The following is an 18,433-nucleotide window of genomic DNA, read 5'->3' as shown; positions in this document are numbered from 1 at the left end:
GTAAATTCTCTTTTTTACTATTTCACATACTTTGTGCTATTATGAGAGGCTGAATATTTAGTTGCTATCACTATGCATATGCCATAAGAATATATCATTATTTCAAGTACAGTCTTTTACAAGGTAATGATAATGCTTCCAGAGCCTGCTCTGAGACACCATAAGGATGACTCATCTGAAACTCAGGGAGCATCAATTGACAGTGTTTCTAAATATAGAATTAATTGCAACAAAATTTAGAAAACAAGATAATAGAATATTTTGGCTACAGAAATTTGTTTCCTCTATATGAATAAATGTTTGGTTATGCTTAACACAATGGCAATTTTTTATTTGACCCTCCTTAAGGTCATTAGCAATAAATGTTAACGTTTATCTTAAATGCTACAGCTTAGATGTATCAAGCTGTGAAAAATATCATATCTTTGTCTTATAAACCCAAGAGGAAAGGGAGCCAGTTTGAATTAGTGGCCCAACCATGTTCCAGAATCCTGAATCATTATCTAAGGGTATTATCTGGGTATCCTCTACCTCATAAACAGAGTCCATGATCAGAGAGCACTTAGCCAAAAGGAGAGAGTAGAAAGAAAAAAAAAAAAAACAACCACTGGTAACATGTTAAATATAATTTGCAATTTGGGGAGTAATTTTTCTCCAAATGCCACCTGTGTTCAACCATCACAATATACTGCAAAATTTAGTAGTTTAAAATATCTTAAAGTTTTTGCTAGCCTCACATTAGTTAACATTTTCCTCCTTCAGTTTCAATTGCATTTTTCTTTCTCACAGTTCTAAATAGCAATTCTATGACTGTCTTGTGCATTTTGCATGACATAACAGCATTTCAGTAGTGTTTGTAGTGGGATTACTCAAAAATGAAAAGTAATCATAAATGTAATATAGTATCTCTAAATGATTGGGAATAAAAGCAATTCCCTTTATGCTGCAAAAGTACATGTATGCACTTGAGAAAAGCATGCATACACATTTTCAATGTGTAATTTCTCCACTATGCACACAAAAGTATATACTAGCAAATACTTGCTCTAGATTATGAAAAGTAAAGTAAGGATGTTTACGCTCTAAAATGAGCATTTCATTTAGAAAATGAAGCATGGCTGCTTACCCAGAACCAAACTCTAGTGTAACTATCACAGATCATTCCCTGACCGGAAGAAGCTGTCAAATGTAAACAGGTCGCTTTTATGTTTTTCTTTATCATTTTCATTTGTACCCCCATAAAAAGCACACTGGGGCCAAGAAAATTAATTCCCTAAAGCTGTCAGCTGGGTTGGGAAACAGTTTACTGTAAAGCCTCCAGCTATAATAAACGGCTGTCAATAGTGAGCGGAGAGTTGGGCTGTGGAAAAACAGGTCCTCTGGAAATGATCATCTGAGAGGGAAACGAGCTGAGTTTCCCCTTCCAATGTGCTGAGGCAGTGGTTCTCAAAGTGTGGTCCCTGGACTAGCAGCACCGGCATCTCCTAGGGTCTGGTCAGCGATGTAGACGTTCAGGCTGGACCCCAGGGGTACCAAATCAGGACCCCAGGTAGTAAGGCCCAATAACCCAATTTAAGAAACCCTATAGTTGATTCTGAGAGAGCCTACAATTTGATACTCTCATATTTTAAAAGGCATATCCGTTAAAAAAAAAAATCCTTTTCTTTTAGAGAAAATACACCAATGCTTGCTATTATTTAAAGCCCTATTGGAATTAATTATATTGTCCTTCTCTTAACTCTATTAACAATGAACTTCGCTTATTTATGAATAAACATCAAGATATAATCTTGCTTGGGAAAAAAAAAGAAAAGAAAATTCCACTAGATCTGTGAATGCTAAGGATACTTCCAAAAACTCATAAAAAATAATATGTGGACAATTCAGGGACATATCTGTTAAACACAAGGAAAAGAAAAGCTTGGTAAAAAAGAGTGGACGAAGAATGTGGCTTACAATTGTTTCACAGGACCTTTGCAGGGTCATACAAGGGAAAACAGGGGGTTTGGTGTGTGTTTGTGTATGTGGGGGGGGGGGGGGAGGGATAACAATCAGTGCACTACAAGCAAACTCATGGTTAAAAGTCAGACATTATGTTTCCACTGCATAGATAATACAAATTAACAGTATTTAAGTTTGGTAACCCTTACTCAAGAATCTTGCGTTTCACCCAGGCATCAATAAGAGGCATTAGTGAAAGGTGTTCCTGTTTAATAGCAATCTGAGCCTACTCAACTAAGAAACCTTCATAGATTATATGTAACTTTATGAATTTCTTTGAAAGCTTTTGTGGTAATAAATCTTACTTTTCAAAATTGTCTAGCTTCAGGAGCACATTTAGTATGAAAGCTACCAGTTGAAGTAAACAAACTAAGGAAAAATAATTTTTACCTTTTTGTTTTAAATTGAGTATCTTCAGATAATAATTATAGAGTTCAGTGGGAAAAATTAAAAGAGTAGTATATGATTTATGTTCTCATTCATAGAAAATATGCCTTTTCATATTAAAATTGTACATGTTGCTATCATCATCGTCTTTCCTTTCTCCCAATATTCTTTTTCTCCAATATCACAATTTTTCTTTCTCGTCATGAAAATGTTTAAAAGGTATAAGCAAAGCCATTACCATAGCTTTTATCATAATAGCAAATTATACCTACATGTGACCATCAAAATGCCTACAAGGAGAATTACACAGTGACACATGGTCTCAAGAAATGTCTAAATTGCACTTTAGTTCCAGTTAGCAAATTACTCAGCATCCTATTTCAAAGATGACATCATACAAACAAATATTGTTATGGCTAACTTAGGCTCAACAAAAGATCTTTGCCATACTTTCCTAAAATGCACTTAGCATTTATGTCACTGTCCTATAGTTTCAACTTTTGGGGCAAAGTCAGAAAAAGTGGGTCTGTATATTAGTGCTACAAGGAAATGAAAAGAAAGGTGATGTGGGAAGAATATCAATAAGTTTCTTTGGAAAACAAATTTCTGTTTTATATTAAAAGTTTAAATCATGTTAGTTTTTCAACATATTATGCAAATCATGTAATATCATCAGTTTATTGTAAATGACCTTCACATTAAAAGTCAATAATAAAAAGCAGTTTTCTTTCTTTTCATTAAAATAGTTGTTTTATACTGAAACTCATTTAGTTTCATAAATTACTTTTTCTTACCATGATTATTTACCAACTTTTATAAACCTTCAGTAATCTCAGAAATATTCTGAACTTTAAAACTTCAGCTTCTTTTCTTTTAAAAAGATGATAAATTTAACATGGAAATAAGCCATTCCAACTTCCAGTTATATCTTTCAACTTCACATTCTCACTAGAACTTCTATACTGACTTTTTAATTCTTTTCATTCTATGTATTTAAGCTCCAAGTATACTTTTACATTGTTTTAGTTTTTTTTTTTTCTTTCTTCAAGAAATGGAGATTTTAGTTGAATAATTATAGTCAACACATTTAATGATCTAGGAGTATCTATGTGATTCATTGTCAAAATTATTTTTATAAATAAACACAAAATCTTAAAGTGCCTCCAGAGCAATAATCACTAGAAGATGAGAAGGAAATGGAGTCTCAGTAAGACCTTCTACCCCACCTCACTCCCACTTGGGGGGAAGAATCTTGAATTTCCAATCACTAATCAATGACTGTCAATAAGTACTACATCCACATTTATTTTGCTTTACTGTATTTTCTGAAATCTACATATTCCTTATTTTGAACAAATTCAGATGGGCCAGCACCATAGATGGACTCAATACCAACCAAGATCGAACATGGATTGTGAAGTGCTAGAAAGGTGGTGTGGTGAGAGCTAATCACAAAAGAGCAAGCAAACGAACTGAAATGCCAGTTGCTCCAGAGCAACTATCATTAAATAAAAGGTATCTTTGGCTGTAGTACCAGCGTGATGTCTCCCTCCCCCCTCTCCTTGCTACTGCGGGATTGGCACCTGGCCAGCGCAAGCACATGATACCCTAGTGCCATCTACAGGCTATTATTGACACTCAAATTCCGTGGCAACAGACAAGCACCAGTGAAATAAATTAGACAGTGCTGCACTTAAGTCTTTATTAACATGGAATTATTAGACCTAAGAAAAACTAATTCTGGATTTGGTTGAAATATGAGTTTCTCAGCCTCTTAATCCCTCTTCCTATGGCATATTTCACAGTTTAAAATGAATTATGACAGATCACTTATGCATTACTAAGATGAGAGAATATTTACAATGGATTCATTCTTTTCTGTATAAATGATTAAATCAGGGAGACAGCATTCCTTCTTTTTTTTTTTTTTCTTTTTGCTTTTTTCTTTGCAAGAGTACTTTGGCCATTGTGGACAACCTGCAAATCTTTCTATGCAATACCCAACTTGCTATATTACAAATAAAATCATCTGAAATCAAAAAGAGGACCTATATGGCTTAGTTGCAAACTATCCACAACCATGTGCTTCACAGCTGATGTACATTTAATATTCTACCATCTTGTTTAGAGACCAAAAAAAAAAAAAAAAAAAAGTTAACCCCTTTAGCAACCAAGGCTCCAATATAATCACCGTCAGCCCTTCAAACGTCATTTAACGCTTGGGATTTGAAGGTGACTTTTTAGAGGAAAAGGTAATGTGACAGTGTCGAAGCCGTCAATTTGGGAGCCCGGGGAGCAGGAATTTGACATATCAGGACAGGTTTTCTTCTTCAGCCAACGTTATCCGGGGACATTTGGAATCATTTCCTCTTTTCATCTTTTGCCTTTTGAAGCAAACTGGGAAGTTAAATAATTCTCAGGACTCAGAGAAAATTTCAAAGCTGTTCTAAAAAAAAAATTCTTGACTGAGCCTCAGAGGAAGAGAAAAAGGGGTCAAGTTTTTTTTTTTCTTTTTTCTCTTTTCTTTTTTCCCTCCTCTTTATCACTATGCTAAAAGTTGGACCAACACAACAGACACCCTGGCACGTCAGTACTGGTTGACTGGGCACTTGTATGCAGTACTTATAGACCAGTAAAAGTGCTCGTTTACCTGTCTGGTGTGTAAGGGGCCCTTTGTCTTGAAGCCTCCTTGGGAGCTGCACTCCGAGGCACTGAAGTGATCTGAGCTAGTGGAGGAGCGTTTGGAGAGCGTGTCACAGCCCCCGCCGACGAAGGTGTTGTCCAGGGGGAGCTCCTGGATCACGTGGTGCTTCTTGCCGGACAGCGGGGTGTCGGGCTTGAGGTGGAAGGCGGGCTGCGGGGAGGCGGACTTGTAGTGCTTGGCCAGGTCCGGGCTGCCGGGCTTGAAGGTGGTGGTGGGCGGCGCGGGGCCCCAGTCGAAGCGGCCCAGGCCCTGCTCCTCCAGCTCGGCGGCGGGCAGGCTGCTGATGGTCCCGTTGATGGGCTGGTGCGCCGCGGCGTCGTCGTCGTCATCGTCGCAGCGTTTGGACTCGTCGATGGTGACAAAGTTCAGCAGGGAGCTCTTGGGGGACCTCCTCTTCTTCCTCTTCTTCTTCTTGCCCTGCTTGCCCCCGTCCTGGTTGGGGGACATCCACTCGGCGGCGGCGCCCCCCTGCTTGCCCCGCTGCTGCGCCGCCTTGAAGCGGGACGCGTGGCGGCAGCGCACCAGCACGGTCACGAAGATGACGGCCAGCACCACCATGGCCCCGGCCACCACGGCGATCAGGATGGTGAGGTAGTCCTCGTTCTGGTAGGGCTGGCTGCTGTCCCCGATGTTCCTGTCCAGGGGCGTCTCCAGGGTCCTGCGGATGAGGTCGTGGATGTGGGAGGCGTTGCCGGCCGTGTCGTTGACGTAAAGGAAGACGAGCACGAGCGTGTGCAGGGCCCGGGGGTAGCCCAGGTCGCTGATGTTCACCACCAGGCGGTGCAGCCCCACGTCCCCCGCGGAGGGCTTCTCCTCCAGCGTGATGTTGCCCGTGACCGGGTCGATGCGGAAGAGGCCCTTGCCGTTGCCGCTCACGATGGTGTACTTGAGCTCGGCGTTCATGCCCGTGTCGATGTCCACGGCGAACACCTCGGCCACCACGGAGCCCGGGATGGCGGACAGCGGCACCAGCCGGAAGGACGTGTTGGACGGCGGCGAGATGACCACGGGGCTGTTGTCGTTCACGTCCATCACGTTGATGGTGACCTTGGCCGTGGAGGAGCGCGCCGGCTGCCCGCCGTCCGTGGCCTTCACGTCGAAGGTGTAGGAGCTCTGCTGCTCGCGGTCGAACGACACGTTGGACCGGATGACCCCCGAGGCCGGGTCCAGCACGAAGTTGTCGTGGTCGTGCAGGATGGAGAGGGTCACGGCCTTGTTGTCGCCGGCGTCGGCGTCCGTCACGGTGATCACGCCCACCGTGCTGTACTTGGGCAGGTTCTCCGACACGAAGAACTGGAAGTGGTTGTGCGTGAACTTGGGGCTGTTGTCGTTCTCGTCCAGCACCGTGACGATGACGGCCGCCTGGCTCTGCAGCGGCGGCGTCCCGTTATCCCTGGCCGTGACCGTGAAGATGAAGCGCTCCTGCTCCTCCCGGTCGAAGACCCTGGAGGCGGTCAGGACCCCCGTCTTGCGGTCCAGGTCGAAGAAGGAGGCGTTGGGGCCCAGCTGGTACACGATGTCTGCGTTCTTCCCGCTGTCCTCGTCGGTGGCGCTGATCGTGGTGAGGTAGAGCCCCCGCCGGTTGTTCTCGGAGACGGACAGCTCGATGACAGGCTGGCTGAAGATGGGCGGGTTGTCATTCTCATCCTCCAGCTTGACCCTCACCAGGGCGGTCTGGTTCAGACTGGGCTTCCCCGAGTCCGAGGCCACGATCTTAAAGCTGAATTCTTTGGTGCCCTCGTAATCCAGCAGGGAGGAGGTCTCCAGCAGATACTGGTTGTCGTACACGGCCTTCAGGTGGAACGGGACCTCCCTCTCAATGAAGCAGATCACTTTGCCGTTCACGTCCGTGTCCTTGTCGGAGACTGTGATGAGGGCAATCTTGGTGTTGACGGGGTCTTTCTCGGACAGGTACACCGTGCCGTTGATGGGGCTGATGATGTACCTGAGGTCTATGTTGGGAGGGTTGTCGTTGACGTCCGTCACGTTGATGGTGACGGTGGCTCGGGCGGGCGTGGAGCTGCCGTCGCTGGCCAGCACTGTCACTTTGTGGATGGCCGTCTCCTCCCGATCTAAGGACCTCTGGACGGTGATGAGCCCGGTGGTGTTGTTTAAAGCAAAGAGCCTTTTGGTAGCAGGGGCGACCTGGGCACCAAAAATGTACCGGATTTCAGCGTTGCTGCCTATGTCTGCGTCCGTGGCGTGGAGCTGAATCACAGAGGTGCCCACGGGAGCATTCTCTGGGATGTGGACCTCCACCTGACCCTCCTTAAACACCGGCCTGTTGTCGTTCACATCGCTCACTGTGACCTGCAGGATGGCCGTGCTGGACTTCTGCGGGGTGCCCCCGTCCTCCACCTTGATTTTCATCACATAGGTATCTTTCTGCTCTCTGTCCAAGTTTTGCTGAACAATCAATTGCGGCCACTTCTCCCCCTCCGGAGTTTCCACAATATCCAGTCCAAACACACTCTGCCCATTTAACAATTCGTAATGCTGAACCCCGTTGAAGCCTGTGTCGGGATCTGTGGCCGATGGGATTGGAAAGCGGCTGTTGATCAAAGTGTTTTCTGGAATCGAGATATTGATGACCGGGGATGGAAACATGGGGGCATTGTCATTGGTATCCTTCACAATTATTTTTATTTTGATCAGCCTGAAAAAATCATTGGGGAGGATCACCACCTCAAGTTCAAAGAAACACTCATTCTCCTCAGCATACGAGGCGCCCGCACAGAGTTTCTCTCTGTCTATTCTGTTGGAGGTTGTGAAAATCTCCCCAGTGCTGCTGGACACTTTCACCAAAGGGGCATCCCCAGCTTTAGAAACCAGTCTGTAGACAAGGCTGGCGCTGGTCCCCGTGGCAGCATTGATGTGAGAAATGTTCAGGTCCTTTGGTATGTTTCCTATGGGCACATTTTCAGGCAATTCCTCTCTAATCGTGTAAATAAGTTCTTGAGCTATTGCGGAATCCAGCCTTAAACAGGCAATCAGAGCAGCCAACAGGTAAAAATCCCTCAGGTCCATGATAATGTATTTATTTTCTTTTCCCGAATGCTAGGGCTTAAAGGTTCCCACTGAGGAAGGGTGCACGGCTTGCAAGAGGAAGCGTGCATGGGCTGGAGGATGCACTACATCTCATCGCTTATTTGGAGACAGCCACTGTCAACACAATTGTACAGACAACATTATTCTCCAGCACACAGGAACACACAGTCACGAAACATTACAGCACATTTTCCACTGCATATTGGTAAACATGGCAGTTTGCTCTGCCCCTGTTCGCAAGTTAACTCTGTGGATGAAAACACTCAATGTCCCCTGCTTGTTGCATCTGGCCAGAGAAAATAAAAAAAACCTTCTACTTTTGAATTCAGGACAGCTGCTATTTTTACCTGCAGTCACCCACACTGTTTTTCAGGACACGGTTTAATTCAAAACACGCATTCTTGAATTCTTGTTCTCCTCCCCTCCCCCTGGCTTACCTGCCTTCTGGTTTCTAACCCACCTCCCTTAATTGTTGGTTATTATTTTATTATTTTATTTTTAGGTGGGGAGTGAAAAACACTAAGTATTTAGCTGTGCTTCCTGCTAACTGCTTTGTCACATGTCAACTGTGATGAGTTTTCTTCTCTGCCACACTGAGTCATCTCTCTTCTCTCTCTCTCTCTTTTTTTTTTTTTCTTTATTTCTTTCTAAAAGGACTATGCCTTTCCTTCCCTCCAGTTCTTCAACTGCCTTCTCACACAATCTTCCTGGGAAACAAGCATCGGACATGCTGCAGCATCAGCAGCAATAGCCGCCGGCCACTACAGATCCGTATTGCCTAAAAGCACAACACCAAGACTCCAAATGCCTTATCCAGACCTTGCTCTCGTTTCTCCATGTTGCCAAATGAACCCCATTAGCATTAATAAACACATGAAAAACTTTACAAAATCATAAATATGAGATTTCCTGTCCTAGAGGTGAAAGAGAGTGTCAAGGTGTATGTGAAACGCAGCAAAATTTCCATGTAACGGCACAATCTTTTCTACAGAGCCTAACAGAGGGGGTGGGGGGAAGGCAGTTTCTTAACCCTGATCTCCGTTATAATATTAGTAACATCTGCCACACATCAATACTGCAACCCAATAATGCAGGTTAAAAGGCTGCTGCTTAGATGCTCCCCTAACTGCAATTGAAACGGGTGCAAGGCTCCAGGCAGCCACCCACTAGAGTAAAACCGGTCAGTTCCCAGGCTCTGATCTCATCTGCATTAAGCGGCACGGGAGCTGATGCCCGTGATTAGTTCCGGCAGGGTGGTGCAGGTAGGGATGCAGATACAGCCTGGTAGGTGAGTTCTGCCCCAGCCTTCTACCCAATTACAAACATCCCCCCCGTCTGCACCGAGGACATATCTAAACACAAGCATTTACAATCGTGCATGCGAAACTTTACACTTACGTTAGTTGCCTCAACCTTTCCCCTTCCCCGGTATGCTGCTGCAGTTAGGAACGCTCTGTTCCCACACATAGAAAGCCATGCATCTGGTAAGCACCAGTTCGGGGGAGGAATCTGGAGCAGCCAAACGTTTCCTCCCGGTGAAATGTGTTGCTTCGGGCTGGCAAATTAGCAACTCCGGAGAACAAATTCACAGATTTGTCGCTATTCTCCCCCGACATTCCGTCTCCTCGATTGCCCAGGGGGTCTGGGCTCCTCTGGTATTTGGCACGCACGGCATCCAGCCGCACTTGCTCAGCTCAGGGGTATGTTCCAAGGCATCCGGCATAGCATTTCCCTCCGATGGCAGTCCTGCTTAAGTCCCTAACTTCTTGTAAGGAAACCTCAGAGTTGGGGTGATGGTGGTGATCCTTCCTGCGGCTCTCCGGGGGAGAGGTGACAGCGGCCCGGAAAAAAGAAAAAAAAAAAATCCCTCATCGGTTGGTTCTCTCTCTCCTCTCTCTGGTGTGAGAGACTCCGGGGCTCTTCTTCCCGGCTGGCTCGCTCTCCCTCTCCCGCTTCTGCTCCTCGGCCCCTCTCGCCGGCTCCCTCTCCTCCTCGCTCCGAACTGAATTTCTTGATATAACTCTCAATAAGCCCACAGGGAGGGCGTGACGGCCCGGGCCCCGCCCCCGGCGCCTGATTGGCCCGCGTCCTGCGGTGCGGCAGCCGCGCGCGAGGGCGGGAGGGAGGGAGGGGGCGCCGCGCGGGAGGGGGCGCCGCGCGGGGCGGGCGCTGCCGGTCTCCCAGCCCCCCTCTCCTGGGCGCCCCCTCGGCCGCAGCGAAAACGCGGAGCGCCGATCCCGGCCCCGGGAGAGCGGGCTCCCGGCGGCGCACGGAGCAGGCCCGGCGGGGCCGGCCGGGCGGAGCAGGCGGCTCCTCCGCGCGCTCGCTCCGGGCGGCGATCGCCCGCCGATCCCGGCGGCCTGGCTGGCGAGGACGGGCGCGGGCGGGGACCGGCGGGCGGGGATGCGGGGATGCGGGGATGCGGGCGCCGGTCCAGGGCGCCTCGGGCACCGCTGCGGGCGGATGGAGGACGCCGAGGGCACTCCTATCTGGCGCACATTTCCTTTTCCACATGGAGGGGCCAACATGCCAAGAGGGGAGTCCACCCGGAGTCCGAGGCCGGCCGGAGATGTAGGGCTGCCCCTTCGGACGGGAGTACGGGGCCGGCGGGTCTCCTGGGGCGCATCGGACAGACAGCACGCCCGGCGATGCTGGCAGGGACTTGGCCAGAAGGGCGGATGGAGCGGGGCGGGTAGCGAAAGGTCCGGGCAGGGAGTCTTTGGATCTCAGTGGAGACCGGGAAGGAAAGGAACTAGAGCCTTTCTGGCCTGATGGGTGACGGGAGCGGGCGGGGAGAAGGAGGACGGCAGCCTTGGGGGGCCCCGATCGGCCCTGGCCAGCCGGGTGCGGCGCGAAGTCTCCTCTGCGGGCGCCGCTGCGCTCCGGCTGCTGCGCTCCCGCTCCGCCGCGCGGGAGCCAGAGAGCCCGGCCGCCCCGACCCGCGGCCGCGGCACAGCCGCTGCCAGCTCACTTAGCTGCAAACTTTGCCTGCGAAAGGCTGGAAGGAGTCTCGTCCAGCTGCTTCCCCAGGCTGCGGACCCTTTCCTTTCCCCTGGCACTTTCTGCTGATTCCAACTTTACGCGTAATGCTTGTCTTTCCCTGTGCCAGTCGTGTCTCTGACTCCTTGGGTAGCGTATACCCACACGTTTCTCATTTTCATGCAAGTGCAGGATGGAATGACTCCCAGAAAGGATTAGCTTATTTTTTTTTTTTTTAAATAGTGGCCCCGAATACTAAAACTAGGCTATCTCTCTGTATGACTGATCTTTAAAAGCAGTAATCTACAAGGTTTGCAAAATGGGTTGTTACCAAAAGGATATATGCAGGAGTAAAGTTTGAGGCTTTGATAATAGTTCACTTGGAACAAACATTTTATTTTATTTATTTTTTGAATGACCTGTAAAGGTTGTCTGAGAAGGTCTTAATGTGTAATTGGATAACTGGTTCTAATGTACAGGGAGAATAAAGGGCATTTATTTTAAATTTCCGTGTTCCCCATTCTGTGCTGAGCTGTGGATGGATGCATTGATGGCTCTTCACACAGTTCTGCACTATGATGGCATGTACAAAGATACCTCTTAGTTTCTGAATAAAGTGGTTTTCTTTTTCAATATGAACACTTATTTTTAGATACTTAAGTTAAAATGTAAAAATATTATCACCAAGCAAACCCACCAAACTTAGATATTGCATAATTTCACTATTTAACCAACTCTGACATTACGATGTTCCCACATCAATGACTATATGTATCTTTTCCTGAGGTCAATGTTCATGGCAAAATTCAGTGCCTAATATGCACTAAAATAGGTAAATCTCAATGAGAAATATAAAACAGGTTTTCTGAAGGCAATAGATTGATAAAGCTTTCTAAATAGCCAAAAGTCCTCTCATATCATAATAGTAGCATTTTGTATGATTAGAGTATACAAAATTTAAGAATAAAAATGTAATTTTAAGTATTTAAAATTATAAATAAAAATGTTACCTCATAGAACAATACTAGTGAATTAAAGGAAGCTTCTTTTATCTTAACTCTGAATGATCATTTTGCCATTCACAAAATGTACAATTAGAACTAGTGCATTGTTCCAGTTGATACCTCTTTTATGCTCTGAACTTGTTTAAAGTAATAAATGAACCATCATTTTGATACATTTACAATAAACAGCAGCACAGCCACTTCCAGTTCACTTCTTAGGCATCACAGTTATCTCACGTTCCTATGCTAATCATACTATAGTCATTTTCAAAGTCACGTTGCAGTCACAGCATATAACTTAGCAATAATTAATATCACTACTAAGCAGAATTATTTCTGTGAGCTAAGGGGTAGCTTTACTAGTAGTCAGAACTCATTACTATCCTATGCTCATAAGTGAAATCTTAGTATGAACACAGATGAAGGTTAAGGAGGAAAAAATCGTATGATTACATTTATGACCATGAGACTCCAATTACAGAAACCAAAGGTCAAAGCCCCCGAATGAGGTCCATCTCTAGACTCATCAAAGGAGGTTGGCTATAACACAGAAACAGCGCTACTGACTTCATGCATCCTGTCATTTAGGTGTTTATTTGGCATACCTAAATTACTGGAATTCTGTAATCATACTAGTTTTATCTCTTGAAGCTAGAATGGTTGAAGCTTATTGTTTGCCCTATTATATTCCAACTGCTAAACTCCAGAATGAGAACTATTATTAAAGATCTTATTCATATTCAGGAAGAAAATTAAATATAAAGGGTCATATTTCTCACCCTCTGCTATCATAACTTGAGGCTTCTGCCCAGACATCTATATAAAACATTTCCATAATGAGAGCTGCTCACAATTCACCTCTTCTACCTTATTTTTTAAAAGTTACATCTACATAATTATGTATTAGGAAAATCCTATTGAGCATAAATTTTAATTTTTGTAGGAGGCTATCTATTGGTTTTGATGCATTTTAATCAGTTTTTTTTCCTTCAGTGAATTTAATAAAATATTTGATTTCCAATTATGTGACTTCCAGTATAGATCTTCCAGTATATCTATTAGGGTTCCAATTAGATCTCAGTAATTAACCCATACTCATCTTTGTCATTGCATACTTTCTACAGCAAGGAATTGTTATAGTCTTGCATGTGTTGTACCTGATTAGTATATAATTTAGGAATTATGCCATCTGAGCTACAGTAAAACTGCTTTAGTGTTCCCTGCTGCTATATAGGTCATGGGATATTGTGAAGCTGAGTCACCTTAGACCAGCTAAGTAAAGACTTAAATACTATTTCAGATTAATACAGAAACAGATGTTGAGTTAACATTATTTTACATCCCAACATTTAATGTTGTTCTATTTATATATCTAAACAATTTTCATGTGATGGCATTTAATAACTTCAATTATCAAGCAGTTTGGTTTGTTAATTGAATTTTCATCTATGACTTTTTAGTTTCCAGTCAGCATTTTAAAATTACATTTCACACAGAGATTGTAAAGGCTTTCTGCATTGTTACAGTTTATATAAAAGCCATAGACTGGTATTTGCAATGATCAAATGACCTCCCCAAGGATTTTAAGACTAAAATGTTCAACTTTAACATATTATTTCTGTATTCCAATCAAAGTGAAAAGTAAAATAAAATAAATACTAGTGTGCCTTGTACTTCTAAAGTTCCTTTAATCCAGATGTCTCATTGTGTCTAACAGACATTAATCAATCAATCACAGGGATCTTGTGTCACAGCAGGTATTATTGTCCCCATTTCACAAAAGAGTCTAGACTATTATCCTGTACTTCTGGGGGAAATTTGTGTGAAAATGCTAAGGGTTATTTATATTATCAGGACAATGCAGAATGTTAACAGCATACAAAATTAACACCTTTTAAGACTGTGCAAACTGGCAAAGTGTAGTAAGGTCCTTGAATAATTCTTCTGCTGCACTATTAGGTCTTTCCTTTGAATAGATTTTTTTTTTCTCTCTTCACTTTAAAGTGATATAATTTCATTGAAATGTAATAGAAAACTTTCTGTTTCTTGTCTATAGAACATTTATTTTCTGTAGGTAAGAACTGTTAGATCAGAATATCAAGTATGATCCATTTCATTATTTTTTATATAAAATAAAATGCCCCCAAATGCAGAAATTGCAGGCACATTATTCAGAAGCACCTCTATTTATCCTTAAAAATAGATATAGATAAGTGTTGAGACAAAAACACATTTAATACACAATAGCATTTGCCCAAAAATTGGGAAAGTGATTTTCTTAGATATTAGAACTTCCTCAAATTAAAATAAACACCATACAAGTTTTTTTCTTTATTCTCTTTAATACATTCTCATTAATAAGAGTATGTTGTTGAAAAAAGAACTTGATAGTACCTGAAACATTATTCTAATAACTTTTATTCCTATTCGTCTCTCCCACTTCTGCATGCCTATATTTTTTCCATTCTTTTTCTTTTTTTAAAAATAAACTTACGTGATATTCTTCTAGGAGCCCAACTTGTTACATAATGTACACATAAATAGACTTACTAATATAGGGCAGAATGGATAAGCCTCATTTTTCTCTTATAGTCTCCTCTCAGGAACCAAATTCAACCCGCAGTCCCCCTCTAATTGAATTAGGATGAGTCAGGGAGACTATGCATATTCCATTGACTCCTGCAGCCCTGGCTTAATTCCAGATCACTGATAACACCCAAGTAATAGAGATAGGGATTGCTCAGCCTTTAAATACACTGGCGTGCTTTGTCTGGGATTTAAGTCAATACCACTTTACTTTCAAAAATTATGTATGCATACACATAATCCTTTAATATGTCTTTTCTTAAACAGAAATCTTATTTTGTAGTGTATTAATATACAATCTTTTAAACGGCCCTAAAACGCACATCATCTTTTCAGTCCTATCCCTGTGAATTTACTGTGCTCTAGCTACACAGAGATTGGAGAAATTTTCATAAAGGATAAAAAGCATCTCAAATAACCTTCTTGGCTGTATGGAATGGAGTCTGTCTGCTTTAAAGTAAGCCAGGACACATCATCAGAGAGATGTATTTTTAAAAATAGAAGTTATAAGGAACATTATATGTTGAAAGTTTGAAGCATAAGCCTAATTAGAAAATCTATCCTTGGAAAAATATCACTCGCAAAGTAAAATAATGCAATAAATACTTCTTATATTTAAAAAGATTTGAAACATTTTTTTTAATGTCACCCACCAAAACAGTTATGCGATCTATTAATTTGGAGAGTAAATAAGCATCTCCATTTGAGTACAGAATCAGTATGACTATAGCTATTATCTGTGTAATTGCTGGAAGGAACAATCATACCAATGGATGTGTCTTCAAAAGCTATATGCTGAAATGATGGAATTATTTCCCAGTAATACTAGTCTCCCACTGTGGAAGTAGGCTGACATTTTGGTATATTAGAACAGGTAAGGAGATCCTGAAGATCAGGTGACATTTCAGACACACTCCACAATTAGTAGGAAAAAGAGGAAAGGGAGAATTACATGAAATGACTATAAAACACAAAAGTGAAAAATGTCATGTCATAAATTTATTACTTCACTCAAAAATCTAATTAAAAAAAACATACCATGTAAAAATCATCTACTATATTTTTTTAAAGCCTCTGTATTCTCAAGCACAGAGTTATTTAATATCTACAAGGTGGGGAAAAGTAGGATTGTAGTTGTGAATACTCTAAACACAGAGTTTATTCTTGTATCTTTTATTAATTATTGTATCTTCTATACAGACAACTGTAAACCTACTTTTGCCCCACCCCATATATCTTAAGCATAAAGTCAGCTGAGGCCTCTTGCTGTTTTTTTTCTTTTATTGTTGTTATTTTTTTACATAGAGGCAAATGGTCCTGAAAGTACTTCCTACTTTGCTAATTCTCATCATCATATCTTTCTTTATAGTTTATATTTTAAATACTTTGCTTATTACATTCATTGTAACATTTCAAATGTCCAATAGCAAGTTTGGGGAAATATACCTAAATAAGTATACTGACAATTTAGTTGTGTTCTTCTTCATATTGTCCCGGAATGTTTATCGTTTATTATGGTAAGCCTAATAATATACTAAAGTTGACTTTTTTGTGATTTAAATAACAATTAACTGAACTGATTCTGTTTATCTCAAACTTTAATTAGAACACAGATTACCCAGATACCTTGTTAAATTAAAATGCAGATTGATATACTTGTTTTGGGGTGGGAGTTGAAGTCTTGCATTTCAACCAAGTCCTCGGGGGATCCTGCTGCTGTGGATCTCTGGGACCACCTGAAGCAGCAAGAACCCAAAAGGCCTCTTAGATACGGGACAACATGCAAAAGCGAACACTGGAGAAAGGATTATACCTGATCTTTACCGTGCGCGGATTAATTCTGTTACCACGCATTCTTCGGATGCAGATACAGCTCAGACACTCCAGGAATGTACACACCACTTATATGTTAACTTGGTTTAGCTTATTTTCTTCCTCACAGAAATTAAATATCTTGAGCTAAATTTTAGTTTTACTTTGGACTGAAAATGAGGAAGATGTCCATTTGGAGGCTGGCACCTTTTTGGGGAGGATAGAACTGCATGGAACAGAACAGGGGACACAGAGCACCTGCTAGGCAATGGGAGGGTACAGGGTGCTGATGCATGTAGAAAGTATCAACCAGCATGTGACAGGATACATGCCTGAACACCTATGTGCCCTCTCCCTGCTCACAAGAGTTTCTCCTTTTTTGGGCAATGTTTCTCCTAAATCCCACCCATGTGGTAAGCAAAACAACCACCTTCACACAGCATAACCTTCTCCCGCTCTGCCTGAAAGTAATGGATCTACCCCATCTGCTAACACCTGGTTATGTTTACTACGAAGATACTAAATCCAAGTGGGCCAATGGGCACCTTCATCAAAGAACCTGGAGTCTGTAATCAAGATACTTACTCCAAGATCCATCTAATTGTTCAGTAAACAGGAAGTGATGTATTCTGGGGAGTAATTAGAAGCAATTTTTAATTGTGTAAACCAGGAAAACAAAGAGAAGTAGAGGGCGAGAGAATAAGAAAAATGAAGGTGATACACATAAAGAATCAGAGACAGAGAGAGGATAGGGAGATATAGGGGAGATAAGAGATCAACTGAAGGACTTGTATGCATGCAAATAAGCATAACCAATGGACACAAAACTTGGGGAGGGAGAGCATATATGGGAGTGTGTGTGTGTCGGGGGGATTGGTAAGATATGTACACATATAATACCTTAATAAAAAAAATGAAAAAATAAAGAATCAGAAACAGAGAACCCCTTATGGCAGTTAATGATCTGGTTCCAGTTCATGGTTGGTGCCCAGTTATATACCTACCAATGTTTCTTAAGAGCTAATCTAGGAGCCTTTATAATAGTTTGCAAGAAAGACCTAATTAATATGAGCTAATCACAGGAACTAGTAATTTTGCTTGACCCTAGCTATTCCTGATTAATTAACACACTGAAAGGCTAAAATATGGACTGTGAAAGCATGACTGGGATTTTATAATTGTGGGAGAGAATAAAGAAGAGTGAGAATAATCAAATTTTTATATGAGTGGTTTTAAGCATAGGGTAACATTACCCCTTGGGTGACACTTGGCAATGTCTGGAGACATTTTGATCATCACAACTATAACATGGGTGGAGAGGCTGGTATTGCTACTGACGTGTAGTGGGGTGGAGGCCAGGGATGAGGCTAAATATTGTAAAATGTGCAGTACAGCTGCCCCTCCCTCACTCCTCTTTCCCCAACACACACACACACACACACACACACACACACACACACACACCCCACACCACACACACACAGAGGCACACACACACAGAGGCACAGACACACAGAGGCACACACACACACAAACACACAGAGGCAAACACACACACAGAGGCACACACACACAGAAGCACACACACACACACACACACACAGAGGCAAACACACACTATAGCTCAAAGTGGCAGTAGTGCCAAAGTTGTGAAACCCTGCTGTAGAGGAATATTTGAATGGAAAAAAAAAAGTAATATAATTTATTTGGTTTGTTGTTAAGATTTTTTTCATTCTTGTTACCATAGTCTCAATAACATTTTATTCCTACAAAGGGTATAAATCGCATATAGTTTTATTCCGAAGTTTTTGGGTCAACTTAATGGTTCCTGGAAATCCACAAATTAAAATGTAATAACAACCTAATAAATAAGCAACAACTTTCTGAATTAGGTTAAATATTCAGAGAAAAC

At 42.7% G+C, this 18,433-nt stretch overlaps 1 protein-coding gene across 12 annotated transcripts in view; it reads right to left on the bottom strand.

Moving 5' to 3' along the window:
- PCDH9 (protocadherin 9) overlaps positions 1-10,132 on the bottom strand; it is an 897,448-nt gene extending 887,316 nt beyond the window's left edge. For all 12 annotated transcript variants that reach the window (XM_084876514.1, XM_084876521.1, XM_084876520.1 and 9 more), the window contains exons 1-2: positions 9,539-10,132; positions 5,039-8,254 (exon numbers count right to left, since the gene is read on the bottom strand). In XM_084876514.1, the coding sequence (XP_084732640.1) occupies positions 5,039-8,119 (3,081 nt within the window). In that variant the 5' untranslated portion in view covers positions 8,120-8,254; positions 9,539-10,132. The remainder of the gene's footprint in view (positions 1-5,038; positions 8,255-9,538) is intronic.
- Positions 10,133-18,433: the final 8,301 nt, after the last annotated feature.

This window comes from Pipistrellus hanaki (genome assembly GCF_964339955.1).
Source record: "Pipistrellus hanaki genome assembly, chromosome: 3".
NCBI classification, from domain to species: domain Eukaryota; kingdom Metazoa; phylum Chordata; class Mammalia; order Chiroptera; family Vespertilionidae; genus Pipistrellus; species Pipistrellus hanaki.
This window is presented reverse-complemented; position numbering and strand designations above follow the sequence as displayed.